Genomic DNA, 27348 nt, shown 5'->3' with positions numbered 1-27348 from the left:
GCTGGCTTCTTTGCCTCTTGCCATGTTTGGCAATTGCTTACAGTGGTATGAAAAAGTTTGGGCACCCCTGATCATTTTCAGGATTTTCCTTTATAAATCATTGGTTGTTCGGATCAGCAATTTCAGTTAAATATATCATATAGCAGACAAACACAGTGATGTTTCAGAAGTGAAATGAAGTTTATAGGATTAACAGAAAGTGTGCAATAATTACTTAAACAACATTAGGCAGGTGCATAAATTTGGGCACCCCAACAGAAAAATGACATCAATATTTCGTAGATCTTCCTTTTGCAGAAATAACAGCCTCTAAACGCTTCCTATAGCTTCCAATGAGGGTCTGGAGTCTGGTTGAAGGTATTTTTGACCATTCTTCTTTACAAAAAATCTCCAGTTCAGTCAGGTTTGATGGTTTCCGAGCATGGACAGCCCGCTTTAAATCACACCACAGATTTTCAATAATGTTCAGGTCTGGGGACTGAGATGGCCATTCCAGAACGTTGTAGTTGTTCCTCTGCATGAATGCCTTTGTAGAGTTTGAGCAGTGTTTGGGGTCGTTGTCTTGTTGAAGTATCCAGCCCCGGCGCAACTTCAACTTTGTCACTGATTCTTGAACATTGTTGGCAAGAATCTGCTGATACTGACTGGAATCCATGCGACCTTCAACTTTTACAAGATTGCCAGTACCTGCACTGGCCACACAGCCCCACAGCATGATGGAACCACCACCAAATTTTACTGTGGGTAGCAAGTGTTTGTCTTGGAATGCTGTGTTCTTCTTCCGCCATGCATACCGCCCCTTGTTATGTCCAAATAACTCAATTTTACATTCATCAGTCCACAGCACCTTATTCCAAAAGGAAGCTGGCTTGTCCAAATGTGCTTTAGCATACCTCAAGCGACTCTGTTTGTGGCATGTGCGTAGAAAAGGCTTCCGCCGCATTACTCTCCCATACAGCATCTCCTTGTGCAAAGTGCGCTGAATAGTTGAACGATGCACAGTGACACCATCTGCAGCAAGATCATGTTGTAGGTCTTTGGAGCTGGTCTGTGGGTTGAGTTTGACCGTTCTCACCATTCCTCGCCTCTGCTTATCAGAGATTTTTCTTGGCCTGCCACTCCGGGCCTTAACTAGGACTGTGCCTGTGGTCTTCCATTTCCTCACTATGTTCCTCACAGTGGAAACTGACAGCTTAAATCTCTGAGCCAGCTTTTTGTATCCTTCCCCTAAACCATGATGTTGGACAATCTTTGTTTTCAGGTCATTTGAGAGTTGTTTTGAGGCTCCCATGTTGCCACTCCTCAGAGAAGATGCAAAAGGGAGAACAACTTGCTACTGGCCACCTGAAATACCCTTTCTCATGATCGGATTCACCTGTGTATGTAGGTCAAGGGTCAATGAGCTTACCAAACAAACTTTGTGTTCCAATAATTAGTGCTAAAGGTACTCAAATCAATAAAACAACAAGGGTGCCCAAATTTATGCACCTGCCTAATGTTGTTTAAGTAATTGTTGCACACTTTCTGTTAATCCTATAAACTTCATTTCACTTCTGAAATATCACTGTGTTTGTCTGCTATATGATATATTTAACTGAAATTGCTGATCCGAACAACCAATGATTTATAAAGGAAAATCCTGAAAATGATCAGGGGTGCCCAAACTTTTTCATACCACTGTAATGTGAATACATCTATATGTCGGTGCATGCATGAAGACTGGCAGGCCGTGTTGTGGTCAGGAAAACAGACTCATTTGGTTTGTAAGGGATGTTTTGGAGGATGAGTGGTACTGGATCTGGCAACATGCAGTACAGTAAACCTGCCAGAACTGGAAGCAAGAGGGCTTTCAAGGATGGATGATAATGCAAGCTTTGAAAAGGCTGCTTATTTCCTCATAAAGCGAGCTGTTTAATTCCATATTAGTCATTGCAGAGAATTTCAAAAGCCTTTGTCCTGTCCATTACCATGCTTAAGAAATACACCACAAATTTCTGTCTGAGCTTGTCATGTTTATTTTTTGTTTTTAATGTTTTGTGATTATCTCCTCCTGCGCGTGAAATTCACCTGCCTGCAAACGTGGTTGCCATGAAACGACACTAAATGCAGTGAAAATGCCTTCTGTCACTGTAGGAGTACCAGTCTTGCAACACCCTGCCCTGTCCCGACCTGAAGAAGACCACGCCCTGGACTCCCTGGACCCCCGTCAACATCTCAGACAACGGCGGCCACTATGAGCAGCGCTTCCGCTACACTTGCAAAGCTCGCATCCCGGACCCCAGCCTGCTGGAAGTGGGCAGGCAGAGGATCGAGATGCGTTACTGCTCCAGTGATGGCTCCACCGGCTGCTCCACTGACGGTGAGTGCAGAGGGGAGGAGACAGATGGTCTCTGTCCAGCTATCTCAGCCTCTGGATGTTTGCGTGTTATCTCACTCCAGCTGGCTTTCTGCATCTTTGCACGCCAGTTATTGGCCTCCATGCCTCAAGCCATTCCTTCTGTCTGTGTGCGTGTTGTTCATTAGAACCTTTTTCCTTACCTCCTCCAACTTTTCCTCTCTCTGAGTCTGTCTCTGTCTCTCTCTCTGTCTTGCGAAGTTAAAGGAGGGCTGTTTTAATCAGCCCATGTGTTTGCGGTCCCATCCGCCTCAACTTTATCGGCAGATCAAAGCGTCAGACGTGTTAATGAACTTCCAATCCGCAAAGCCGATCAGCAGTTTACAACTGGTTTTAGCTCTCCCATGCTGATGCAAATGCGCAAACTCAAATTATAGTCTTGCAAAGAAGCACAAACACACACTCTTTATCCGTCATCCCAGCTATTCCCCCTCGCACCACACAGTCTCGTGCAGCCACACCCCTGGTGAATTAAACGCTGTAAGCGTTTGTACAAACAGGCTGCTAATTGACAAGTTGTTTATGTTGTCAACTGGAAGGATCCATATTAGAAGGGAGACAGGCGGGTTGGCACCACACCACAGCAAAGAGGCTTCAAATGAAGATGCAGCAGTTAAAGTTTGTTTATGGCGTGGCTCTTTGCCTCAGAGGGAAAATCAGATTTTTTTTTTAAGGGCTTTGGAGTTAGCGCCTGCCTAAGCTGCGGTGGCCTCCCATCACTTTGAGTTCGTCTGTGTCTCTGGGTGGTCTGCCACTACACCACTTAAATGTCACAAGCTGCGGTAATCACCGGGGTTAGTCCTAATGTACGCTATCTCTGGGGTTTTCTCCTCTGTGATCGCACTCTGATTATTAATCTTCATCCGTCCTCCTGTGCTGTCTTTGGTACAAGTCGTTCTCTTCACATCCCTGAAGCTGACACTTACATGTTCCTGACGGCGTTTAAATGAATGCTGGCAGGCACAGAGAAAACCTGACTGTCGGCTCAAAGCCTTAAGAAGAGTGACAGCCACACATCTGAGACATTAGGGAACAAAGACTTGAGCTTTAATAGGTATGCCTTGATTCAGATTAACATGAGGAAGTAAGAGACACTGCATGTTTCATTAGAGGCTGTCACCAGAAGCCCTGACATCAGATTAGCCTCAGTGTTTATTATACAAACTGAAAAACGAAGGCTTTTGACAACGTGTCAGTCTGTCTGTATGGGATGCAGCAGGCAGATGGAGATTTGTGAGCTGTGCAGTACAAGCTTCAAAACGCCCAATGTTCAAGCATAGGTGTTATTTTCACGAATTTGGCATCAGGAAGCACTGTTAACTCACCTTGTGAAGGTGGAAATTAGGCACCAGCAGTATTGCAGGTCACATTTAGACTCCTTTTTTGGAGGAGAAGTCATAATTTATAATTTACATAAGTTCTGTTCATACATGCATGCTTCATTATACACTCACTGCCAAAGATTATCAACATCTGTATTCCTCCTATTGATGCTTAGATAAGTAATTGAAATCACTATAGGCAATAATGCCTGGTCTACATTGCTAATACAATTGGAAATTTGTATCAGATTAATAAAAGCATTTAAATGCTCAGTGAAACAGTTGTTTCTTTTTACATTAAAACTTTTTCAGAGATGTGGTTCTTCTTTTTATTGAAACCTTGCAGGGTTTTAAGGAGGAAAAACTTCAACGTTGAATATGAAACACTTTATTCTCTCTTCAAAAAAATCTGTTTCGCTGCAGATGTAGCGTGCGGCCTGAGTGAAAACAAGACCTACTCAGGTGTACACAACCTCTCCTCTTGTCCCGCCTCGATTGTTCGTCTCCAGGTTTCGATATGAGTCACTTCTCCGAGGAGTTTCAGCTCATGAAAGAGGGTGGACTCTCAGCGATCCACTTCTTCATTTCAACTGTTATCAAGCTTACCATCCGTCTGGAGAGCACTTGTGTGTGTATCTGTGTGTTAGTGTGTGCAAGGGAGGCTTATTGTGTGTTTTTGCCAATTTTTCAATTTTTTGTAGGCGGTTGGATATGTGCAGCTGTTTGCGTGTGTACATATTATTTTCCCAGTACGTCCTCCTCCCACCATCCAAATCCAAGACAGCAGACAACGGTGCTTAAAGCAAGTAGCCATTGCAGAGTAATTACCAACACAGTGGCAGCTTGTATTGATGTCCACCACTGGGGCAAAAGGATGCCGAGATCCCTCTGAGATGATGAGCACCCAAAATGAATGGTGTGTCACCAGATAAAGATTTACTATTTGCATCGGGTGGCTTAGTTTCGATTAGAGCTCCATGCACAACCTGCACTTTCCCATTATGAGCCGTCATAAAACTGATTGCCATATGAGCTGTGTTGGGCAAGTTACTTGAAAAATGCAATAAGCTACACATTGGAAAATAACATTAAGTTTACTAAATAAAGTAATTAATGACGTGGCTCTAACTTCTTCGACTGAAAGGTTCCTTTAAACAGCTCCAAATCTTACAAACCCACTTATCAAATCTTCTGTATGTCACACTTAGTAGATAAAGAACAGGACACTGTGGTTTAACAAGCAGCCAGCAGACGGTTTGGAGATTTTTACTGTGACTGACTCCATAAAAGTCCTGTCCGCGCCTACAGGCTGACTAACTGAATGTAGGAGCAGGCTAGCAGGCTAGCAGGCTGCAGGAGAGGCACAACATAAGAAAAAGATGTTGTTTTTAAGTTCCAAAGAGGCACATTTGTCTTATTTTAGGAGAGACTCTCCACCTCCTCCACCTCCGTAAACTAACGCATCCTGCAGTACGTTCTGTGAATACACTCAACACAGACTGACATCAGCCTTCAGTTAAACTCCCAAAAGACACAGAGACGAGTTCAGCCATTTGTGAAAGTAATGAAGATTATTATTAACTTTAACGTAACCGCAGAATTTCAAATCATAATCCCTTAAGCTGTTTGTTAAAAGTGTTACTCCTAAAAGATGTTTGTGTATGTTAAAAGTAAAACTTTTCAGTGAGGTAAGGTGTGTGTAGAGATTGTGTGTGCGAATAGAAGACATTATCCTTTTACCAAATCTTTAGCATTAAGAGACTTTCAAGCCAATTTAAAGTCTCCTTACGGCCAAAACTGTCCTTCTTGTGTCTTTCGCCGTCTCGATGTTGCTTCCCAGCTGCTCAGTGAAAAGGCCAGTCTGCCACGTTGTCTGAGATCTTCCTCGTCTCGCCCTGCTCTGGCTGAATGTCACCATGTTTTGTGCTTTTGAGCATCAGAGCCATCAGATAAGGCTGACATTTGACGATGTGGAGACGAGGTGCATTGTTACTGACACACACCTGAAAGTCTCACCTGTGACACACCGATATAAAGAGTTAATCCCTCCATCATCTCATCATTGGAGAGAGTGAATTGTTGCGTGAGATATGTTAGAAACTTTCCTGACCTCTCTTCAGCTTCTCTTTTCCTTTTTTTTTCTGGTTGCCTCTCATATTAAGCTCTATATCTGTCTTTATTATGAGAGATACATTATAAATATATGATTAGCCAAGCATTTACAATGAGCTTTTATATAACATACTGACTTGTTTCATATCAGTGATCATAGCTTAATGATAGCGATGAGTTAATTACTTAAGATCTGAGTGATTTAAAGACCTCTCTTGTCATGTACGCCCACTTATTAGTCTTGGAGCTTTTGTAGCCATTTTTCCCTTTTTTTTCCACTTTTCACATGCCTGAATGACAAGCAAACATTTAATCATTTGCATAATTGCCCATATAGACATGTATTTTTAAACAGAAAATCAAGAGATAATTTATAAAACATGGCTTCCCTTTCGCTGCCCATTATGCAGCTCTTTGCCTCACTCAATAATACAGTAAATCTTCATATAATACTTACCTATTTAATGCATGAGTATTTAAGTATTATACATAGTATTTATGAATGCTTTACTGTGGGGTTGGACTGTGGGTTGGACACATGGACACACGTAAAGATGGATGACTTGTCTCCAGTTCCTCTTAATGAAAAATCTATAGATATACAACAGCTTCCCTCCGTATAGCCTCTACAATTATCCAGGAAAAAGGACAAAATAAATAACAAATAAATAAATCAAACAAGCTATGGACACAGCAGCAGGTGCTAATAATAGGACAGGACAAGACAAGATAAGATAAGATAAGATAATCCTTAATTAGTCCCGCAGTGGGGAAATTCACAATAGTGTAGAGAAAAGAAGTAACTGCTGCTGTGCTGCCAAGACAGCTGCAAAGTTTTACACATACGCACACACACAAAACGCTATGTTGCTAGGCAACGCAGTGGATGTATTCACCTGTCTGAACGTCAGTATGTTTGCCTTGTGCACAATAAAGTCCTCAGTCTGCTCTTGGTTCATCTTCGCTGCTTGACCATCCTCAATGTATAATATAACCTGTCCACTCAGCCCGTCTGTCCCACTATAACCCGTCCACTCAAGCCCGTCTGTCCCACTATAACCCGTCCACTCAGCCCGTCTGTCCCACTATAACCCGTCCACTCAGCCCATCTGTCCCACTATAACCCGTCCACTCAGCCCGTCTGTCCCACTATAACCCGTCCACTCAGCCCGTCTGTCCCACTATAACCCGTCCACTAAGCTTCTCCCATTTTGAGCTGAAAGTCGCTCTGCTGTCACAGCTTTGACAGAAACGTCTCACATGGCTCGCTGGAGTAGCAGTCCACTGTGGCATCAGTGACTGGTTAAGATGCAGACCTTCTTCTTCAAATATTTGTTCTAAAAAGGAAACCTACTACAAGAACACAAATGACTAATGTGACTAAATGTAATCCTTATCTTCCATCCCTGTGAGAAATGCAAAGCTTGATAGGCTTTCAGCGTGTTCTTCTGGTTGCTAAGCTATGAGTGGACTCTCACTGTTCAGCTTTCCCAAACTGTCAATTACCTGCCATACAGCTGGAATTCACGCTCCCACGGTTGCCAGGATTCAAACCCCTCTGTCATTAGTCAGCCTCCACAAACAAACTTCTCTGTTATTTGCCACTTTGTCTCTGTTGCCCTGGGCCAGCCCACTGCACAAACCGACAATTTAAATGATGTCTCCGAAGCCATATGTCTGTGAAACAGATATGCCTGCCTGATGTAATCAATACCTCGACATAGGAGTTAAAAGTTCAGTCGCTAGTTTTATGATGTAGCAGTAGTGGTAGTATCATGCTTAAAAAGGCATTGAAATCGAGCAATCATCCTGGTGTTTTTCCATTTGCTTCTCACAAAGGCATAAGCAGACACACTGAGGTAAAAGAAAGCGCTTCTGGAGAGGGCTGCGAGTTTGTAATTTTGTTGGCTTGCGTCAGTGAGTGATGGCTTCATTTTTTTTTTTTTCTTTTTTACCCACGGAGAAACGTTGGCATGTCAGCAGCCTGATGTGTTTCACTTCAGATGATCTGATATCAAGGCCAGGGCCTCCTCATGGGTGACAGATTAGTTTCTCCCGCACGGGTGTCGTGAGCAGACACTGAGTAGACACAGGACGGAGCTGAGGGACGCCGCTGACGGATGGCAACCATTCCAGTGTGCTTATTGTCTTTCTCTCACTCTGTTTTTCTGTGGACGTCACAGTGTCTGTCAGGGTTAGAAACACAACTGGTTGAGCTAATACTTGAACACAGTGGAGCTGAGTTGGCTCCTGAGGTGTTTATTTCTGTTGGTACAAAGTAATACATGTATATTTAAATTAAATTCATCTGATTTATTCTGTTAAATTTAAGTTAGAGCCCGAAGGGTGTGAGAGTACACTTTTCCCCTGATGTTTGAATCACCACATATTGTGTATTTCAGTAAGAGTCGGCTGGAAATGTAATTTAAAACAATATTCATTAAGATAGAGAGGGTCTTTAGTGATAAGACTCCCGTGAAGTAAGAGCCAAAAATGTCAGGGGATAGGATACGACTCCTTTGGAGTTCAGACGCTGGTGATGGTGGAGGTGAAGTGAAGCCAGTAGGTGCAAAATGGAAGATCTAAGTTGAATCTCCCTAAAAGGCAGTGGCTTTTGTAATAATGAATCTGAAAGAGAGAGTCACATGAAAAAGAATTATATTAATGATGAGCACTTTTAAGGGCATGACTTTATTTTGAAAAATGTACACAAGAATCAAACCTACAATGACTCTTAATTTCATATAAATTGCAATAAATTCTTTTTTCACTCCTGCTTTTCTTTTCTGTTTTCGTCTGTCTTTCTTGCCCGATCAGTCTGGGTCACATTGCCTTCATATGTGACATAGCTGCATCTCTTATGGCACAGTTGCTCTCACCAAATTGTTGATGAAGACGTCTCTCTGTCTGTTATGCCTCATGTAAGTATGTAACCCTTGGCCTCTCCGCAGATTACCGTCAGATGGAGTTCACAATTCACTGCAATTATCCTCGACACCACATTTGCCAGGCCCACTGGACTGGCGATGATACACTGTCTGTTTCACATTTTGCCCCAACACGGCACTCACACAGTGGCACAGATTTTGCCGACAAAGAGTCAACAAATTAGCAAATCAGCATAGGCGATGGAAAATAAAAACAAAACACACAACAACTGCCTGTCAAATCTACTTCACTGGCACAAAGCAAGTCTTTGCTCAACATGCCTGCATGAAATTAGGTCTATTCTAAACATCATAAGGTTTTGACGGTACCTTCTAATTACCCAGGACAAGTCTGCGCTCTCTCTAACTCTGACACTCATGTGCTTGTCTTGCTTCAATGTCGTCACTCACACTGGTTCCCTTTTTGCTTTGGGGCTTTTTTTTTCTTTTTTTAATTTTCTATTTCTTTCCAGCCTGGATGCTACTGCACAGTGCAGAGCAGTGCTGTGGTACTTCAAATTACCAGGGAGAAGGATATGGCTTTTTCTTTGATGGAAGCAAGTTACCTGAGGTAGCAAAAAAAAAAAAAAAAATCAATTCTGTTAGTCCTGTTTGTTGGCAATTTCTGGTTGTTGCAGGTGGTTTGTTCTTTTGAAAGCACTTACAAATATCACACACGTATACTTAATGCCCGCCGCTGCAGCCAGCAGTAGCAGCTGGTATTTTGTGTTACCTGTGATTGTATTGGCAAGGAGGATAAATGAAGAAACTGGTCTTGAATTCTCACTTGTGGTATTTGTTTTTTTTCTGTTGTATTCCCTGAAACAGAAAGCAACAAAAAGAGAGCTTAAGAGCAAATGTGCCAAGGCTGAATTCAACGAAGGCCCATTCATGCTGAGGAATTTGGCGCAGAAGAGAGCACATGCTTGAAAAAGTTACAGATTTAGCTTCGAAAGTTAATTTGATGAATTACTTATAGCACCAGTGCTTTGTGTGCTTAAACCCATTAATGGAAAATTACATTTAATGGGTTTTACATGACAACAATTTTCTCAAACACAACACAAACTTTTAGGCTTATTTTCCACTTTGCAACCAGTAGCAGGTTTCAGTTCATTTCACTCGTGGTGACTTGAAATCAGCATGTGGGCCTTAATCCATCACAGTAAACATTTAGTTGCCCTAATTTTCTTGTCAAAGTCGTGTTATTGTCACAGTCTGGAACAACAGAGACCGTTTTCAGCACTCTCCTTGAGGTTGCTTTCAAGGGCAAATTGTCAGTCAGGAGCTGAAAGTCTTATATCATGGTGAGTTACATTGTCAAACTCACAGGAGAAATGGCAAGCAAACACGGACATTGTGAAAACAGTAGGAAGAGTTTGTCAGTTTGTGGCATTGAAAGGTTGCTGTTGGATGGATGGAAACTTTAGATGTCAGACGTTAGCAGTAATGGAAACGGTGTGCAATTTGATGTGGTCTACAAATGCAGCCATAAACTTGAGTTTAATCTCCAGCAAATCCCTTTGTACGTTAAATCCTAGGAAATTCCACAGGGTAAACAAATATGGCTCCTGCTACAAGTAGGTAATATTTTGCTTTTAGACCTTGCATCCTTATAAGCCCAAACATTATAGACAGAAGATGAGCTAAAACCACGTCAGTCCAATAAATCTAAACTTTCGGTAACTCTCTGTGTTCATATCAGCCTAGCGTGTATGTCCTCTTCTTGACTATTTGCGCATCTGTGTTTCTGCACATTTGTGCGCTGATGCCTCATGCTCTGTGGGCTTGCCGTTTTAATTGTGCCCTTACAAACTTTTAATTAGCTCCTCCATGAGCACATCCCTCTGGAGGTTTCTCGGTCGACCGTCGCTCAGCAGATCTCAGAACAGCACCTGGAGTGCTGTCATATTGTTCCACTGAAACCCAGAGCCTAAAATGGAATTAACTGTATCCTTAAAATCATATTGATTCTATTAGAGTACTTAATACCCATCATGTGATTGGAAGCAAGCAGTTGCGTATGGGGCTTCAATGTATGACTTCTAGATCCGGGTACCAAATGGACTGCAGGTGGTGTTTGACTGGAGGAGTTTCAGTGCTACTTGGTACTCGGTTATTTCAGTTGATACCCAGCCCTACCAGAAGTCCTTGTTTTGTGGTTTTATGTGGCATTACACATGCAAAAACAGCCATCTGTGCAATCAAAGAAATAGGTTCCTCCATAGGGAGGCTTTGCTGATCTAATGGGAGGGAGGAAGAGTAATGTGGAGTAAACGTGTGGTTCTGAATCTAGGACAGTCTGGAAGGAACACTTTTTTGTTCTCAGTGTGGTCCGGTGTTAGTCTGGCAGTGATAAAACTCACACATGACAGTTTATCTCCCTTCACTGCTGAAAGTTAGCGATTTTTCCACCTCCCCGTCTCTCACATCCGTCTGTCTCAAAGCAGAGTTGTCTCTCTGGTTCGCAGATGTCATTTCGTCTCTGTCTTTTCCTTCCTTACATCCCTCTCACGCCTTCCCTGCTTCGGCGTCTTTACAGTTGCCTGTACAGTACATTAGATTGCACAGCGTTGCGTGACTGTGTGGCCTTGCAGAGTCCCTGTTCTCCTCTTTTTTACCACACATGCATTGCTCTGTGAACTCCTTTCTCGCACTGAAGTTCATAAGTTTGTTTACAGTGTATTTTGCCTTTGAGCAGGGTGTGAGGTTGAGCAATGGGAGGGAGGAGGGAACTTTTTTCTTGCCCTAGTTTCTTTGCAGCGGGGACTATTGGATGTTGTGCCGTGTCCTTCTTAGTTTTGGCCCGACCCAGCTCGTCAGGAGAGCGAGGATTAATTCTCCCCGCCTGTGTGTGGTTCTTGTGCAGATCGATAGATCCAGTCGTTACCTATTTGAGAGGGAGGGCACCATACTGTTTGTTTTTGCGACGGGAGGGCAGACCCTGTGAAGTGGCATTAACAATACACACAGTACATCAGAGTTTCTAGCCAAAGCTTGAACAGTTTAAGTGAGAGGAGTGCTGTGTGTGTCTAGTGGAACTACGTGTCACGCTTTGTGCATACCTGCATTGATTCGCATGGGTGTTTAGTGCACGTGTGTGTGTGTCCAGGTTATAATCTTTTAATGTGTATGCACATGTTTACAAGGGGAGGACTATAAGGTACTCCACTGCCTTTAGAGCAGAGCAGCAGTCCAGTGTCTTGGGCTACAGAGGTCTTGATAAAGACTACAGGTCACTGTGGCAGGCAGGACCGTCCGTGCTGCTGCCTGCTCAGAATCGATAAAGAGCGGGAGCCTCGACGGGCCTGTCAGCACTCACGCCAGCTTGATGCCTGGGTGAGTCAGCCTGTGCACTGCCAAGGTCGGCCGTAGTTATGAAGAGGTCGAGGATTTGGGTTAGGTAAACACACTGTCATCTCCCTGAGAATACAAAACAGTCGCGCCACGCTAACAGTCAGTGAAAAGAGCATGCTGACAAAACAACGAGGCCAGGTTGGAGGACGGAGGTAGAGGGGGAGAGGGACGGAGATAAAAAGCAAGGGGAAGGTTAATGGGAAAGATAGACAGAGAGGAAGACGACAATATAGAGAGGTAGCGAGCAAACCAATGAGATACGCATCATAGAAAAAGATAAATTAAGAGATTAGAAACAGAATCAGACAAACAAGGCAGGTTGCTGTGGCATGGTCGAGTGGTTAAGACCCAAGGATCCAGATGTGATTCTGTTGTCTGTCTCAACAACACAAAATAGTTTCCTTTAGAAGCAAAGAGAAAGTGACAGTGCAAAAAAGAGCAGAATGCGACACAAAGCCGAAGCAGCACAGACACAAATTGAAGTCTTCCATTGTTATCAAAAAAAGTAGATAAAAGCCCAGTTTGCTGAATGAGTGAATCATCAGAGAAGTGCTTGGACAGTGACTGCCATTTCATTGGACATGATTATCATTCAGTCAAACACATGAGTTCACTCTTTTCATTCAAAAAAAGGCCAGAACTTTCTCTCTCCCTCTCTCTCTCTGCTCGTTTCCACGACTCTGATTAATGCATGTGGTAATTATAGTTTAATAGAAATTGTTTCATATTTCATTAGGAAACCTCTATTGGACTCACTCCAGATGAGAGTACACAGATTAGTCAGCTGATGTTGTTTGATGAGGGGGCGCGTTTGCGTGTTGACAGGACACGCTCAGCTCTCATTGAATCCATCTGTAGAGAATGACAAGAGGTCTGTGAAGAATTAAAAGATGGATTACATTCATGCATCTGATTTCTGACGATATCAGTGTGGTACCGGGTCGCGGGCGCAGCAGCTTGAGCAGGGATGCCCAGACCTCCCTCTCCCCAGACCCTTCCTCCAGCTCTTCCGGGTGGACCCTAAGGCCTTCCCAGGCCAGCCAAGTGACATAGTCCCTCCAGTGTGTCCTGGGTCTTCCTCAGGCCTCCTCCCGGTGGGGCATGCCCGGAACACCTCCCCAGGAAGGCATCCAGGGGGCATCCGAAACAGATGCCCAAGCCACCTCAACCAACTCCTTTCGATGTGGAGGAGCAGCGGCTCTACTCCGAGCTCCTCCTGGGTGACAGAGCTCCTCACCCTATCCCTAAGGGAGCGCCACGCCACGCCACCCTGCGAAGAAAGTTCATTTCAGTCGCTTGTATCCGAGATCTTGTTCTTTCGGGCACGACCCAAAGTTCATGACCATAGGTGAGGGTAGGAACGTAGATTGATTGGTAAATTGAGACCTTCACCTTACAGCTCAGCTCCCTCTTTACCACGACGGACCAATACAACGACCGCATTACTGCTGTCGCTGCACCGATCCGCCTGTCAATCTCACGCTCACATCTTCCCTCACTCGTGAACAAGACCCCGAGATACTTAAACTCCTCCACTTGAGGCAGGAACTCAACTCTCCTCTCTCCTCTCCTGACCTTTTCTGCTCTATGGCAATGGTACAACTGGTACAAATACCTGACATAAGAAATATCGAAGATAAAAATGAAAGATTTTTAGTTCTTTTTACTTAATTTCATTAGGCTACATGAAAAAGTGCTATAAGTCTATAGCCATGCTAGCAACTCTGTGAAATGTTCTTCCATTTTGTTGTGTTTCTGGAGCATTTGTGCGTGTTGGCAATTCTGATGAAAGATAGTTGATTACCGAGTTCATCAAATTACTAGATGGTGGTTTACCACTCCAAAGCCAGTCTTTAGGCCTCATCCTCTTGGGACCAGGAATGTAGAAAACTGATATTAAATTAATAGTAAACAAACAGAACCTCAGATGACAGCACCTACACTGTATGTACATGATGTTCTGGCAGTTAACTTTTCAATGAAAATCGTCAAATTGCTTTACAGTAGAAAGCAACTTCATAACAACACAAAACATGAAGTGGATACTGCTCTTTCAGCACAAATAAAGCAAAAGCTTTTAGAGATGCTGATACTCCAACAGCTTTAGAGTAAAGGTGCTCTTATCAAGAGCCGCTCTTGACTCTCAGCCCTCATCTTGCTCTTCAGAACAAATGCACAAAGTGATGCCGGCATGGGAGGACAATTATCACCCGCTTTCTTATTAAAAAAAACAGCGGTGTTTTTCAGGAAATGTCATCTTAATGCTGAGAAAAGCATTAGACCTGTGGTATTTTTAGCTTTATGAAATCAAAATAGTTTTGACAGTAATCTAATTTTTTATGTTGTCCCCACTCTGTTCCCAACAGGAGAGGTGCTTCGTCTTGGTAGGATCTCAGGCCACACGGTGAACGGTGGCTGGTCGTCCTGGAGTTCCTGGTCCCAGTGCAGCAGAGACTGCAGCAGGGGAATTCGCAGCCGGAAGAGGACCTGCAGTAACCCAGAGCCCAGGTATGGAGGTCAGACCTGCCTGGGGCCAGCACAGGAGTATCAGGAGTGTAACATCACTCCTTGTCCAGGTAAGAACTGTACACATAAATGTATGCTACGTTTTAGCTGCAAAAACACACATACCGTACACACAAACAGAACTGGCACAATAAATAGAGCACACACAGAGATAACACATACAAGACAAGGAGTCAATTACTTTGCCAGCTCTCCTTTTCACTCACACACAGATAAATACACACTACTCCGCACCATACTGAAGCTATGTTTTTCCTTGATTAATGGATAAAGAATTACACTGACAAAATGACTTACCAAATCATCAGGAACCACAAAAGAAATCAGTTGCAGATAAGAGGTGTGACGAAGACCCCAATTTACAACAGGAATCAGAGACAATCCCTGCGGCGCTCCAGTGTGTAATTACATTGCTGGGTAATTATGCTGCCAGCGATGGGAGGCCATATTCTGTTGTGAAAAGCCTGGAGACAATGCATTTTCAACACCCCTCAAAGCAGAAGACGGCGAGAGGACGCTTTCTAATTAAAAGAATACTCTATCTGACAAGGGAAGTAAGCTGTCTAAATGGAAATCCAGTGCTTACTTTGGCATAAAGCACACCTGGTATCCAGCTCTGACGCCAAACAGGCAAGCAGGAACGTTGTCCCAGATGATTATTAATCAAGCCCCCTGAAGTAGAGCTTAAGTATCCCACTAAAAACCTGGATCTGCACGTCATCTTGAGCAGCCCCAATCTGTCTTCATATCTGCTGCCACGCTGTAAGCAAGCAAAAGAGCCAGACTGAAGGGCCATACTATTTTTACAGCCTGTTAATTCGTTGAGCGAAAGTGTACAGCATTCAGCTGCCAACAGCTCCGCTGCCGTCACTAATAGGGGAAGCTGTTATTAGCTGTGAGCTCAGACGAAGACTTTGGACGAGAGCATCAGATCTGTTTTATTCAGGAGGGCTCTGCCTGTATGGTTGGCACAAGTGTTCCCCCGGAGTAAAATGTCGAGTGAACGTACTTTGACATCACTATGCTAATGCATGTAGTACACCTGCTCTTTTGACTGTAATATTACCACGGCTACAGTGTGCTTACGAACAGCTCCACATTCTTGTCCCCCAAAGGAACGGACTTAACCAAGCCCGAGTAGCAGTGAATACTAATGCATACTCAATTAGCACCCCTCTGAAAGTGAGATATTATTTAGAGGCAGGCAGACCGTGCCAGTAGACCAATTGTAATCCTCCTATGGCTAATCCAGTGCTTTTTAAATGCGTTAGTGCGCTGTGAGGGAGAGGGAGAGAAAAGGTGTTGTGCCTACCATCCATCTGGTTTGGAGACAAATGAGTCTGTGTTTTCCTTGCGTCTGTGCCCGAGATGAGACGATCCGTCATCGAGGGCCAGGAATCGACTTCCTTGTCACTTTGTGATAGAGAAATTACACTTAGATGACAAAAAGCATCGGCAACTTCAATTACCTGTACTGTGCTGCCAGCCATCATCAGGTCTTTAAAAGCAATTCTCAAATGGTTCTGAAAAGGGAATATCTCTCTCTGCCAGTGAGGGGTTTATCCAGATGTTTGACCAGAAGGATATTTACTTTAGCTGTGATTCATGGTCAAAGATTGCCCCCATGTTGTTGCTCCTTTTCCTCCCCTCTTTTCCCACATCTATTTATGTCTTCTTTGTGTCCTGATACTGTCATGAATTTTCACGTGCTTTTTTAGCTGCCTGTTGTTTGCCACTTGGCACCACATGAAGGTAGGAACAACAACAGCGTGCTGCGATGGTTCATTTATCTTTATTAATCAGAGGAGAGATTGTTGAGTTCGGGAGGGGGTCAGGCGTTCGCAGTAACAGCTGGGTGAAGCACACTTCTTGTCACTTCAAAACACTCACACACACATATTCAAATTGCTTCATATTTGTGCGTCACGCATTGCTGTTTGAAAAGGCTTGGAATGACTTCCAATCACTTGATGTTCACAGGAAATTGTCTTTGGAAATGACCTGGAACCTAAATCCTAGGAAATAGAAAAGTTTTAGGGAATATTCAATGAATAGCTGTGATTGCTTTCTGTTGTCCTGCATCAGTTGCACAGGTCAAAAATGTTCAAAGTAATGTAACCATACAGGTTTTTTGAGGTACTAACAAAAACAATATGACACTGATATCCCCGGTTTAGTGGACGGCAGCTGGTCATGCTGGTCTTCATGGTCCAAGTGCTCTGTGACGTGTGGTGGGGGACACTACATGAGGACGCGAACTTGCAGCAACCCTCCGCCTGCTTACGGAGGGGACATCTGCCTGGGACTGCACACTGAGGAGGCCCTGTGCAACACACAACCCTGTCCAGGTACACACACACACACACACATACACACTTCAGTGATAAGCAGCTTAGGGCCCTGACTCGGCCACCAATCCATCACAGGTTCATTGCTTATTTTCTTTAGTCTTTCAGAGGGCGCCCATGCATGACTAATGTGCAGCTGAGAGCACACAGAACTCATATACGCAGACACACACTGAACAGGCTGTGAGATAAACTGTCATTGCCATTTCCAGAGAGCTGGTCCAGCTGGTCAGAGTGGTCTCACTGTGACTCCAATGGGGCCCAGAAGCGTGTGCGTCACTGCGACGTCCTGTTTCCCACTGGGAACCAGTGTTCAGGAAACAACAGCGAGACAAGGCCATGCTCTCCTGACTCCAATTTTATACCAGGTGACCACAAGCACACAGTCGCCTCCTCATTTCGGGAAAGTCTTGGGCACTCATGCATGACTTAGCACACAAACGTGAGCACACACCCTCACTCTGTGCCACCCAGCCACCATATGCCCACAGCCGTAATTTAGTTTATTTCCAAGAATCCTATGATAATGAAATGCGTTATTGATCCCTCTAAGGGACTCTCCTCGGGTCAGAGGTTAGGTTCAGCGCCAGGACAGCTCTTTTGGGGATGGTTGGTATAAGTGTCTTACACAAGGATTCCTGAGTGCAGCAGACGATTACACGGGGGCGTGAACCCAGGTGCTGCACTTAAGGGCTGTCTCTGTACTCTGTATTCCAACAGCCCCGCTGCTATATTAGTTTCATTATGAGCCTAGAAGTCTTGTCCGGCCATGAAAAAAGCACTTACACCGCCAGTATTACTTTTTTTATATGTTGGAGGGAGGAGGATGTACAGCTCCTGTAGGCTGTTTCCTGAATCTGATCCCAGAAGTATTTTTATTCATTATTTACTATTTCTGGCATCCATATCATATCATATTTGTCCTTTCATAATTCAACCTTTTTCTTAATGTCAGAATATTCACAGTGTTAATTAGAAAGCATGTTGGAGCTTTTCTGTTGCTTGTCAACAGTGTGGTTCCAACAACTTCTTAAATGCCGACTCAACTTAAGATGAGGGTAAACTCGATTGTTCGCTAACCCCTATTTTGCTACGCCTTTCAAGACGTCTGTTTTCGCACAGAACATTCGCAGTTCAAAATGATAATAATTGCAAATGCTTGAAATATTTGACATGGTGGCTCACTGATTTCATTGAGACATGTAGTCAATATGTCGCAGAGCTGCAGCTACCAAGCTAATGAAGCTAACGTTAGCTCAGTGAGATTTTGACTTTTTAATTTTCAATGGGGCCGAATCGTATATTTAGTTTTATAAAAAAAAAACCATCCAGACATATATTTGAACACCAGTCACCGAGATCTTAAAACAGTGAATTTACAACCACTTTTTATGGCATATTTAAATTTACTGTGGGTCAACTTTCTCTCATGATGCAGAATGAAAGAGCGACCATACAGGCTGGTGACGCATTCTTTACTAAAAACATTCAATCAGCAATAACTAAATAGATTAACATATAATGCATTTTTCAAAAATGCACATTAGCTGCTTATTTGATCGTGATGAGGAATAAGAAACCCTAACACAAAGACAGAACTCGTACTTTGCATCTAAAAGGCACCTTTAAGGCACCTATTAGGATTTTCTAATAGCCTGCCTCAAAAGCAACACAGTAATATTTTTTCACATGGAGAGCAAAACTATGCGATGGTCCAACCAGCCTGACAATTGAAAGGACAGAAAGAGACAAAGACACTGCTGAGCAACAGTAAGATATGAATATTAGAAATATGTTGAGTTATAATCCTGGATCACTTAAGCTTGTCTGGACTGGAAAATAAAGTCAAAATTCTAAGATATTGGAGGAAAAAAAATCACGCAACACTGCAAATGGAAGTCTCAAGTTTTCAGAATCATTTAACCAGTCTTCTTTTGGACCCAAAATGGTTTCCAATGTAAATAATCCTTTTGGGATCTGAATTCTGCTGTTTTTATCTCGGGTAAAGTAACCATTATTGAATGAGAGGGGGAAAACATCAATTCAACAGGCAATTCCAAACTTTGGAACAGTAGTATGCCTGTACATGCACACACACACACACACAGACACACACACACATATCCCACGCACACCATTCATATTGATGTCTGCTTAGACAGGCATCACCCTATTGACAACTAGTAATGCAAGACCACTAGAGCATTGATCTCTACAATGCAGAGATCATTAAAACTCCTCCCTGTAACACAGTATAAGACAATCACATTGTATCACTGCAAACACTACAAGTGCTGTAAAATCTTTGGACACATTTAGTATATATATATATATATATATATATATATACAGTGTATATATATATACAGTGTATATATATATATATTCATGGGCAGAGCCTTGAGTTCTTAAACTTTGTGAATCAGTAATTATTGGTTAGAATAAACATTTGATTGAAACATAAATGTGTAACCTTTTCTGTATTAATTAGCAGGGAAATAATAGTCATGAAAAACTCTTGACAGATCTTTATAGAATCACCCATTTGCCTTTATACCTTATCATCCATCCCCTTTAATGGGAAAGGTAGTCCATTAAGGTTCATTAGCAACGTCTTGTACTTCATTTCCTTTAATGAGAGCTGATACTTTTCATAAACCACTCCAGGTGCCACAGCCGTGATTAGCTCACAGAGTTTTTACGATGATCTGTTTCATATTGAGTACAGCTTTCATCTCCATACTCACCTTCAAGGGTACAATTTGTCATGCTAACAGGGCGATATGTGTGTGTATATGATTTTTGGCCCTAATTCTGCTGCTTTTTGCTTTTCCTTCTCCTTTGTCAGAAGTCTCGATTGCACGCTCCAGCCAGGAGGAGAGGCGCTGTGGAGGTAACTTTTAGTATGTGCATATGAGCGAGATGGGAGGATAACATGTGGCATAGCACATGTACGCCATCTTCGGCAATACGATCGCTTTCCAAATCCAGCTTAACAACATATAAATCCGACTGTAAATGCAAGCAAGAAGGCTATATTAAAGAAGAATGGTGATCTGATCATATCTGGAGGTAGTCGAAGATGCACTTCTCAAACCATAAATATCATTTCCTCCAAAAAGAGTCAGCACAGGAGACTTATTGATGTTGCTGTTTTATATGTATATCATGTATGATTTGCTAGAGATTTATTGCAAACTTTAATTTACTTCAGCTATATCAGGGCTTGCCAAAGTGGGGCCTGCGGGACAAGGTTGGCTCACCATAAGGTTTGACTTGGCCTGGTAGATGTCAGCAAAAGAAAATGTTTGAGCAATTATAATTACTGTTTTATTTTTCTTTGAGGTAAAAGTTCTCTTTCGATATGTTGGATCCCTAATTGTTTTTCACAATCCGAGCATGACGGCCAGAGAGACACTTGGCACAGAAAGTCAGTTAATTCTTAAGTTGGCTTTTGGCCCATGGCCCATCATCAAGTTTTAGTTTTGGCTCGCCAAGAGAAAAAGTTTGGGCAACCCTGGTCTAACCTGCCACCCTGAATGACCTAAACACTATGATTTCCCCAGTTGCAGTTGGAGTTTGAGTGAAATCAATAAAATCACATTTCAGAGTGTCATCTTACTGCCGAGCCACAACAATGCAGATATGCTAATGCTCTGAAAATACGGATAGACTCATCTAACTTGCCTTCAACAGGCCACAGCGCCCACGACAAAAGGCCACACGAGGAGAAACGAGGCTTTAAGGACCTTCTGTGACCTGAGTATTGCCTCTTGCACAGACTATTTATCTTGTTCGAGGAGGACTGAGAGGGAGTGCAGACAATTCTCAAGGCAAAAGGGAAAAAAATCTCTCATATAATTATTGTGAACATAAATAAAAGCCAAGAGAGGAGCGCACTCTTGATAAAACGGTTCATAGTTTCTGACTGATAGCAAATACAATTTATTTTATTTATATTTTAGTGGATTTAAGTATTTATCCATGAAAAATGATGTTCATTAGGGATTGTAAGGATTGATAAGGAATATTACTATAACCAATGCAGAAATTATCCTGCTAGACTACATTACTGCGGAAGAATGATTTTAAAAAGTATACTGAATAATTAAATCATGTATTAACTGCTGCTATTGAAAGCTAATTGCTTGATATATCAGCGTAAAAATACAGTAAACAACATTCAATTTCTTTCTTTTTTATTGTATTTTTTGCATTTTTTTAGTAAGAACACACAGACAGAAGACAAAAAGAAAGAAACAAAACAAATCTTCTTTACTGATGAACACTCCATCATTATCATATGAATGGCAGCATCAGTTACCGTTTCCAGTTACCCCAACCCCAATCCTCTTTTTTACCTCTTCCAGACTTCAACCTCTTCCACATGATCGCCGTGGGGCTCAGCAGCTCCATCCTCGGCTGCCTGGTTACCCTGCTGGTCTACTCGTACTGCCAGCGCTACCAGCAGCAGTCACACGACGCCACTGTCATCCACCCCATCTCAGCCGCCCCGCTCAACACCAGCATCACCAACCACATCAACAAACTGGACAAGTACGACTCGGTGGAAGCCATCAAGGTCCGTGGACAGGTTTGCACTGGGTTCACTGCGGGTCATGCTTGACAGATGTCCGGATGGGTAGAGGCTAAGCGGCATTTCCTTACTGTTTGACTTAATCAATCGACGTCAGTGAGCAACGGTTTGCCTCTCGCCCCAGTGTCAGTTCTGATTAAATACACTTCTTACTGCATGACTCTCACTGTCACACCGCCTCCTGTTGTGCACTGACACACTCAAGTCGTGTAACAGATAGGTAGTTGTGCGTACATCCTCTCTCTCTGTGTGCTCCTCTGCTGTCTGTCTCAGTGTGTGACTTTGTTCTGTGTCAGTGGTCATACACTGCTTTCTCATAACATACTAATGCAATTACTTATCAGTGCATGGGTAGGTAATCAGCGAAGACGCACTGCATTTGCACATTTCCCTGCTTAGGCGGGTTCTTTGTGTCATTATGGCATACTAAATTGCATACAGTCAGGATGTAGCAGAGCCAGTGACAGAGATCCAGCCACTCTCATGGTACAAACAGCCTCTTATCCGCTGATGCATCAGGTCTTTAGTGCCAGACTGAGCTGGTGATTAATGCTTGTCCACAGCTACTTCATGCTCCAGCTGGGCTTTTTTCAAGGATTAACAGCTTTGTTAAAGGGTATTTCAAACACTTAAACACACTGTGCATTTTTTTTTAATTAAAAAGTAGCTTCAGGAGTCATAAATCTGGTATCCCAAGATTATATCAATAGAATAATTAACCTCAAAATATTCTTACAAATTACGTTTGTAGGTCTGCCACTAGTTGGCTACTTAAAAGCATGTGGCAGCAGTTGGCTTTCCTGCAGATCATCAGCTATTGGACTGCAAGACTGTGTGGCACAAATCATAGTTGCAGAGAGGCAAGGCTGTACCGTTTGCTAACCTACTGTATAGCTTATGTTCCCACGCCTGTCGAGCTCTCCTGTCTCACACGGCAGACATGCAATTTACAATAATTACAGTTTTAGATTTGTAATTTGAATTGTGTAGTCATTTTTGTAATAATGGGTCTTTGATTTCAAACAGAAGCAGACTTCTTCAGATTTTAGTAGTTGTTGAAGCTGTAGCTTATTAAACTAGTGTTAGCTTCATGTGTTTCCAGTTGACTTGTTTTAAAAAAAATCTTAAATATGCACTTAATGGAAATGTGCATGATATTGTACCAGAAGGCTGAGGCTAAAGCTACATGTGCAATGCAAAATGTCACCATCCTCACCAGCTGATAAAAAAACAGTTCAAACAACACAACAGAGCTTAGTTAGCCTAAACTCTGATAGCATCCAGGGCCAGTCTCCTCCCAGGGGGAAGTACGAGAGCCCTTTTCCATATACATGTGCAGGCTTGGTTTGACTTAGTTTGACTCAGCATAGCAGGGATTTGTTACAACATGGCTACCTGTTTGAAAGTGTGTCTTTAACTGATGACACAGTTGTCTTGCCGACTTTTAAAAGCAGACACCTGATGTTGGCTGTGACAAGTGGTCAGAGGAGCAGCAGTAAAATGGTGAATAAACACTGTGATGTTGGGCAAAATCTGACACAGCAGATTAGAGGGGAAAGGAAATAGGAAATGTTAGTTATGTACCGTAACTCCAGATTCTATGAGTGGGGACCTCTAAGTTGTGGTCTCTGTGAATTGCTGAGGAAAAGCTGTTTTTATGAGCCGCTTGTATAGCCTCAGTGTGAGGCCCACACACCACGTGGACATGAAAACTTTTCAGTGCTACACAGTCACATGAGGGATAAACTCATGAGCAACAGCCTTAGAGAGCTGCACCTGTACTCATAGAATCTGGAGTTATAGTATGTAAGTAACGTTTAATACTGAAGCTCAACTTTAGCAATTAAGTAGGTTTTCTTTGTGTTTGTGTTTGGGATCCTCTGTCAGAGGAAGTTTTCAATAGCAGATTGTATTTTGTAATCTAAGTGAATACCTCTGTTTTCAAAACTGCTTCACAGATTTGAAAGTGTTCTGTAAAAGTGCCGCAGAGAGAACAGATCATCTGGCTCGGAGCAAACGTCTCCAAATGTAATTTCATTGTGAAATAAAGGTGTGAGGAACGTTCATCTGTCATGCAAATAGAGTCAGGAGCATAGAGCATAATTCAGTTAGATCTGCTGCAAATAGAAATGGATATGAGTATAGACAGTCTGTGTGAGAATACAAAAGGAGCCACATGACAAATGAACACGACGTAATTTTTCAAAAGCATCTTCTGCCTCCAGCCGTCACTCACTCAGCCTAAACGATGTGTACAGAACCATAATATACCTCCTTTGAACATTTATAGTGAGGAATGATGAATGCCTGATGCCATATTTTTTGAGTTTTTGGCTCATATCCTGCTCATTCTAGTCATTATTACTATGTAAAATATATTGTAGGTGCTGGTTTCTCAGGTAGCTGGTGTATTTCAAGCAGCCTAGTTTATTATTACCAACTTACGTTACCTTTAGGCTGTGGGTTTATGTACAGTTGATCGTAGTTCCAGTCTTCCTGGAAGACAGAATATGGCCTTAGGGTTTTTGTGAGGATGACTCTTGCCCATTCCTCTCCTCCCTGCAGCCAGATGTGTCGGTACTCTTGCCCTTGGACGACCCTGCCATGCACCAGCCTCTCTCTGCTAACATGGGGGTGTCCATGCGTGGCCTGGAGATTTTCTACTAACCACTGACCTCTGACCTCTACAACATCCCGCCTCTTGACCCCCTCCCCCAACAGCTCTTTGACCCCAACCACTACTACTTCCTCTTCCACACCGTGCCCCGCCCTTCCACTTCCCGTGGCACTTCCTGTGTGTGGCAGGTTGGAGTACTGACTCTAGTTTCTCTTTCTGTGCTCAGACTCCTTCATCCCTCCATCTCGTGCACCCCTCACCCGCTCCCCCACCCTCACCGGCTTGTGAGAAGGCAGTGTATCCCTCCTTTATTTTTCTCTTTCAGCAAGTGCCTCCATTTGCATGTTTTTTCATGTTCGTCTTTCTTGTTTTGTCCTCTATTTTTTGCTTAATTTGATAGTTTGAGAAAGACAGTTCATTGCGATGCTGTTTTATTATGCTCCTCTATTACCTCTCCATCACTAATGCCACTTCGTTGTTTAGGCAAATTTTGTTTACTGCACCAAAAATTCAAACGTAATCATTCTTCGGCCAATTAAGAGAAGACAAAGTAGATGATGCTAACAAGCATTGTTGCACAGCTGTTTAAAGGCAGCCGTGGGGCCACCTGCAGAGACACATAACTGTCTCGGGGGCTGCTGGAGTGTTGATTACAACCCCTTTGTGTGCAAATCACATAATGGGAAAGAGGCAAAATATATGAGTTTTTTGTCCAGCACACCCGTTCCCTATCAGTGTCAGTCACATACATCCATCAGCTGCAAATGCAGCATCATCAAGTGTTCAATTACACTGCCCCAAGGGACTCCCAGCACACACTCTCTACAACAGACTGGATATGAACACATCCATTCGCCAAATTGCCAATGTTGTACTGAGCACCGCATCAGAAGCTCATTCCATGTTTACTATGTCACACGGGGACAGAGAAGATGCCCCCATGGCTCATCCTTATTGTTTAACAGAAAAGAGACCCCCTTTTGATCGATTTTTATGGTTTGGATTGTCCTAGAGGACCAACAATCTGAGGGCCATAAAAACTGCTGATGCTGGGTATTAGGGATGACAGAGGTGGACATACGGACGCACATCAAAATAATTCAGCCCTGTGGTGGCTTATCATTTTTCCAGCCTGTTTGCAAATGCTTTGACCTTGCTCTGTGAAATGTATGTTTCATTCACTGAGCAGCCTCCCATTGATTTGTGTTGCACCTTCTGTTTTTTTTTTGTCTTTTTTGGGCTAGATGGATTTGCTTTTACCTTGCCATCTGGGCTGAATAATCACTTGATCCATGTGTCGCAAACAAGTCCATACTGACTCCTCTCCCTTTCTCCTCTCCATCTATTTTGTTTTTTTGGTGTGTTTTTTTTTTTCATTCACAGGCCTTCAACAAAAACAATCTGATTCTGGAGGAAAGGAATAAGTACTTCAACCCACAGCTTGCCGGGAAGACCTATACCAACGCATACTTCACTGACCTCAACACCTACGATGACTATTAACCCTTGATTCGGCAGTTCAGACTCCATACCATAGAGGAGATACCAACCCTGTCATCCATTTTGACTATATTCTTTTCTTTGTGCTTTGTATTGAGATTCGTGACACCATGCGTGGGATAGTCCCACTCTGAGACTCTATGGCAGCTGGTATGTAATGTAAACACAGACAGCCAGCGTTGCCAACAGAGGGAAATGCCCACTTTCTCTCAGGTGCCTTGGGGTACACTCGGAAAGCTCACTGTTTGACTCTCACTGAGACACAGACAACTGGATTTCCCCAATGAGGACAAAAAGGGAAAAAAAAAAGAAGTCAACTCAAAGAGACTGTGGGAAAGGTGATCCCTTTTAACTTTCCTGTGACGCCTCTAAAAAATAAAAAAAGAAAAAAAAAGACCTGTATTTGTAATGATGGGAAATAACCACAAAATTGCTTTGCATGACTTCATCTGATGTGTTTTCTCTGCTGTTCTGTTTTGTTTTGCATGGTTGATCGCATTCCATAGTTTGGGGACTTGCAAGCAGCGTTTTATGCTGGTCTGAGGTTCAGGACTGGTTTAGGAAGTCATGAAAACAAAGATGGTGGTGACGCCTGATGACTTTTACTATTTACTGCTGCAGAAATTTCCAGATGGATCAATATCCTACTCCCCAACCCAGAATCAGGATGTAGATATTTGAAGTCTGTCTTTTTTTGTTTATCTTTCTGTTTCAGGCTGTAGCAGCTAGCAGTGATTGAACTTTCAGTGTAAAAATTTTGTTTTGTGTTTGGGGTTTTTTTTTCTTTTTTGCTTTAAATGGTACATATGTTTTGTACAGGAAGTTTATTTTGAAGCCTATGTCTGTAGTTTTTCTAAATACATTTATTCAATGTCTCAAAGTGTTTAAAGAATAAAACATTTCATTTTGAAATAAAGACATAAAATTTTAGGTGCATTCTTAAAAATAATCTGAAAAGTAATCTGGAGTATTCATATCAGCCTGCATCAAGTTCAGTCAGCGTACTTTTTATATTTTTTGTAAAAAAAAAAGAAAAAAAAAGAATGTTTTTGAATTTTGATAGTGTTCGCTATTCCTTTGGCTTTTGAGTTAAATATGTGTTTGTGAGTGCAGGATGTTGATGGCATTTACTGTACAGATAGAGCATAGCAGAGACTGTCCTCCCGAACCCCTACTGGAGTGCTACCTATAAACTATAAGATGAAATCCATTCATCAAGTTGAGATATTTCTGTTCAGAGTATAACCAAATATAAGGTTATTCAATGGCTCAGTTGCAACTAACTCTTTTTACATGTTTGCTTGTGTTACTGTGCATAAATTAAAAAAAAACTGCTTCGTACACAAAAGACTTGTCAGAGTGTGAGTTTTACAGATGCGTTTTTCTCATTTGTAAAGCTTTGATATGACGCCTTTGATCTCCTGAAGTGTTATTTTCTCTGCTTATGACTTGAAGATGGCTTCAGACAGAGTGAAAGCAGTGGCATAAAGCCCTCAGTAACAGGTGTGAGACCCTTCTGTCCACTGCGGTTTGCTCTGACAACTTTAGAGACTTTGATATTCCTCGAGCAAAACACTGTAGAGCCACAGCTCCGTAAGCACACACCAACACTTCATAAATCACTCAAAATCAGAGCGGAAGACTTTT

At 42.6% G+C, this 27348-nt stretch overlaps 1 protein-coding gene across 5 annotated transcripts in view; it reads left to right on the top strand.

Annotated features, from left to right (window-relative positions):
• sema5a (sema domain, seven thrombospondin repeats (type 1 and type 1-like), transmembrane domain (TM) and short cytoplasmic domain, (semaphorin) 5A) overlaps positions 1 to 27049 on the top strand; it is a 113255-nt gene extending 86206 nt beyond the window's left edge. For 2 of the 5 annotated variants that reach the window (XM_046371649.1, XM_046371648.1), the window contains 7 exons: positions 2134 to 2359; positions 14480 to 14689; positions 16817 to 16987; positions 17200 to 17355; positions 19836 to 19880; positions 21358 to 21581; positions 25585 to 27049. In XM_046371649.1, coding sequence (XP_046227605.1) covers positions 2134 to 2359; positions 14480 to 14689; positions 16817 to 16987; positions 17200 to 17355; positions 19836 to 19880; positions 21358 to 21581; positions 25585 to 25704 — 1152 coding nt within the window. In that variant the 3' untranslated portion in view covers positions 25705 to 27049. Of the gene's footprint in view, positions 1 to 2133; positions 2360 to 14479; positions 14690 to 16816; positions 16988 to 17199; positions 17356 to 19835; positions 19881 to 21357; positions 21582 to 23542; positions 24044 to 24149; positions 24390 to 25584 lie in introns of those variants that run through there. The other 3 variants (XR_006841448.1, XM_046371650.1, XM_046371651.1) reach the window with 3 other exon arrangements.
• The last annotated feature ends 299 nt before the right edge of the window (positions 27050 to 27348 follow it).

Source organism: Scatophagus argus, chromosome 18 (genome assembly GCF_020382885.2).
Source record: "Scatophagus argus isolate fScaArg1 chromosome 18, fScaArg1.pri, whole genome shotgun sequence".
Taxonomy (NCBI): domain Eukaryota; kingdom Metazoa; phylum Chordata; class Actinopteri; family Scatophagidae; genus Scatophagus; species Scatophagus argus.
Note: the sequence above shows the minus strand (reverse complement) of the source record. Positions and strands in the feature narration are given on the sequence as shown.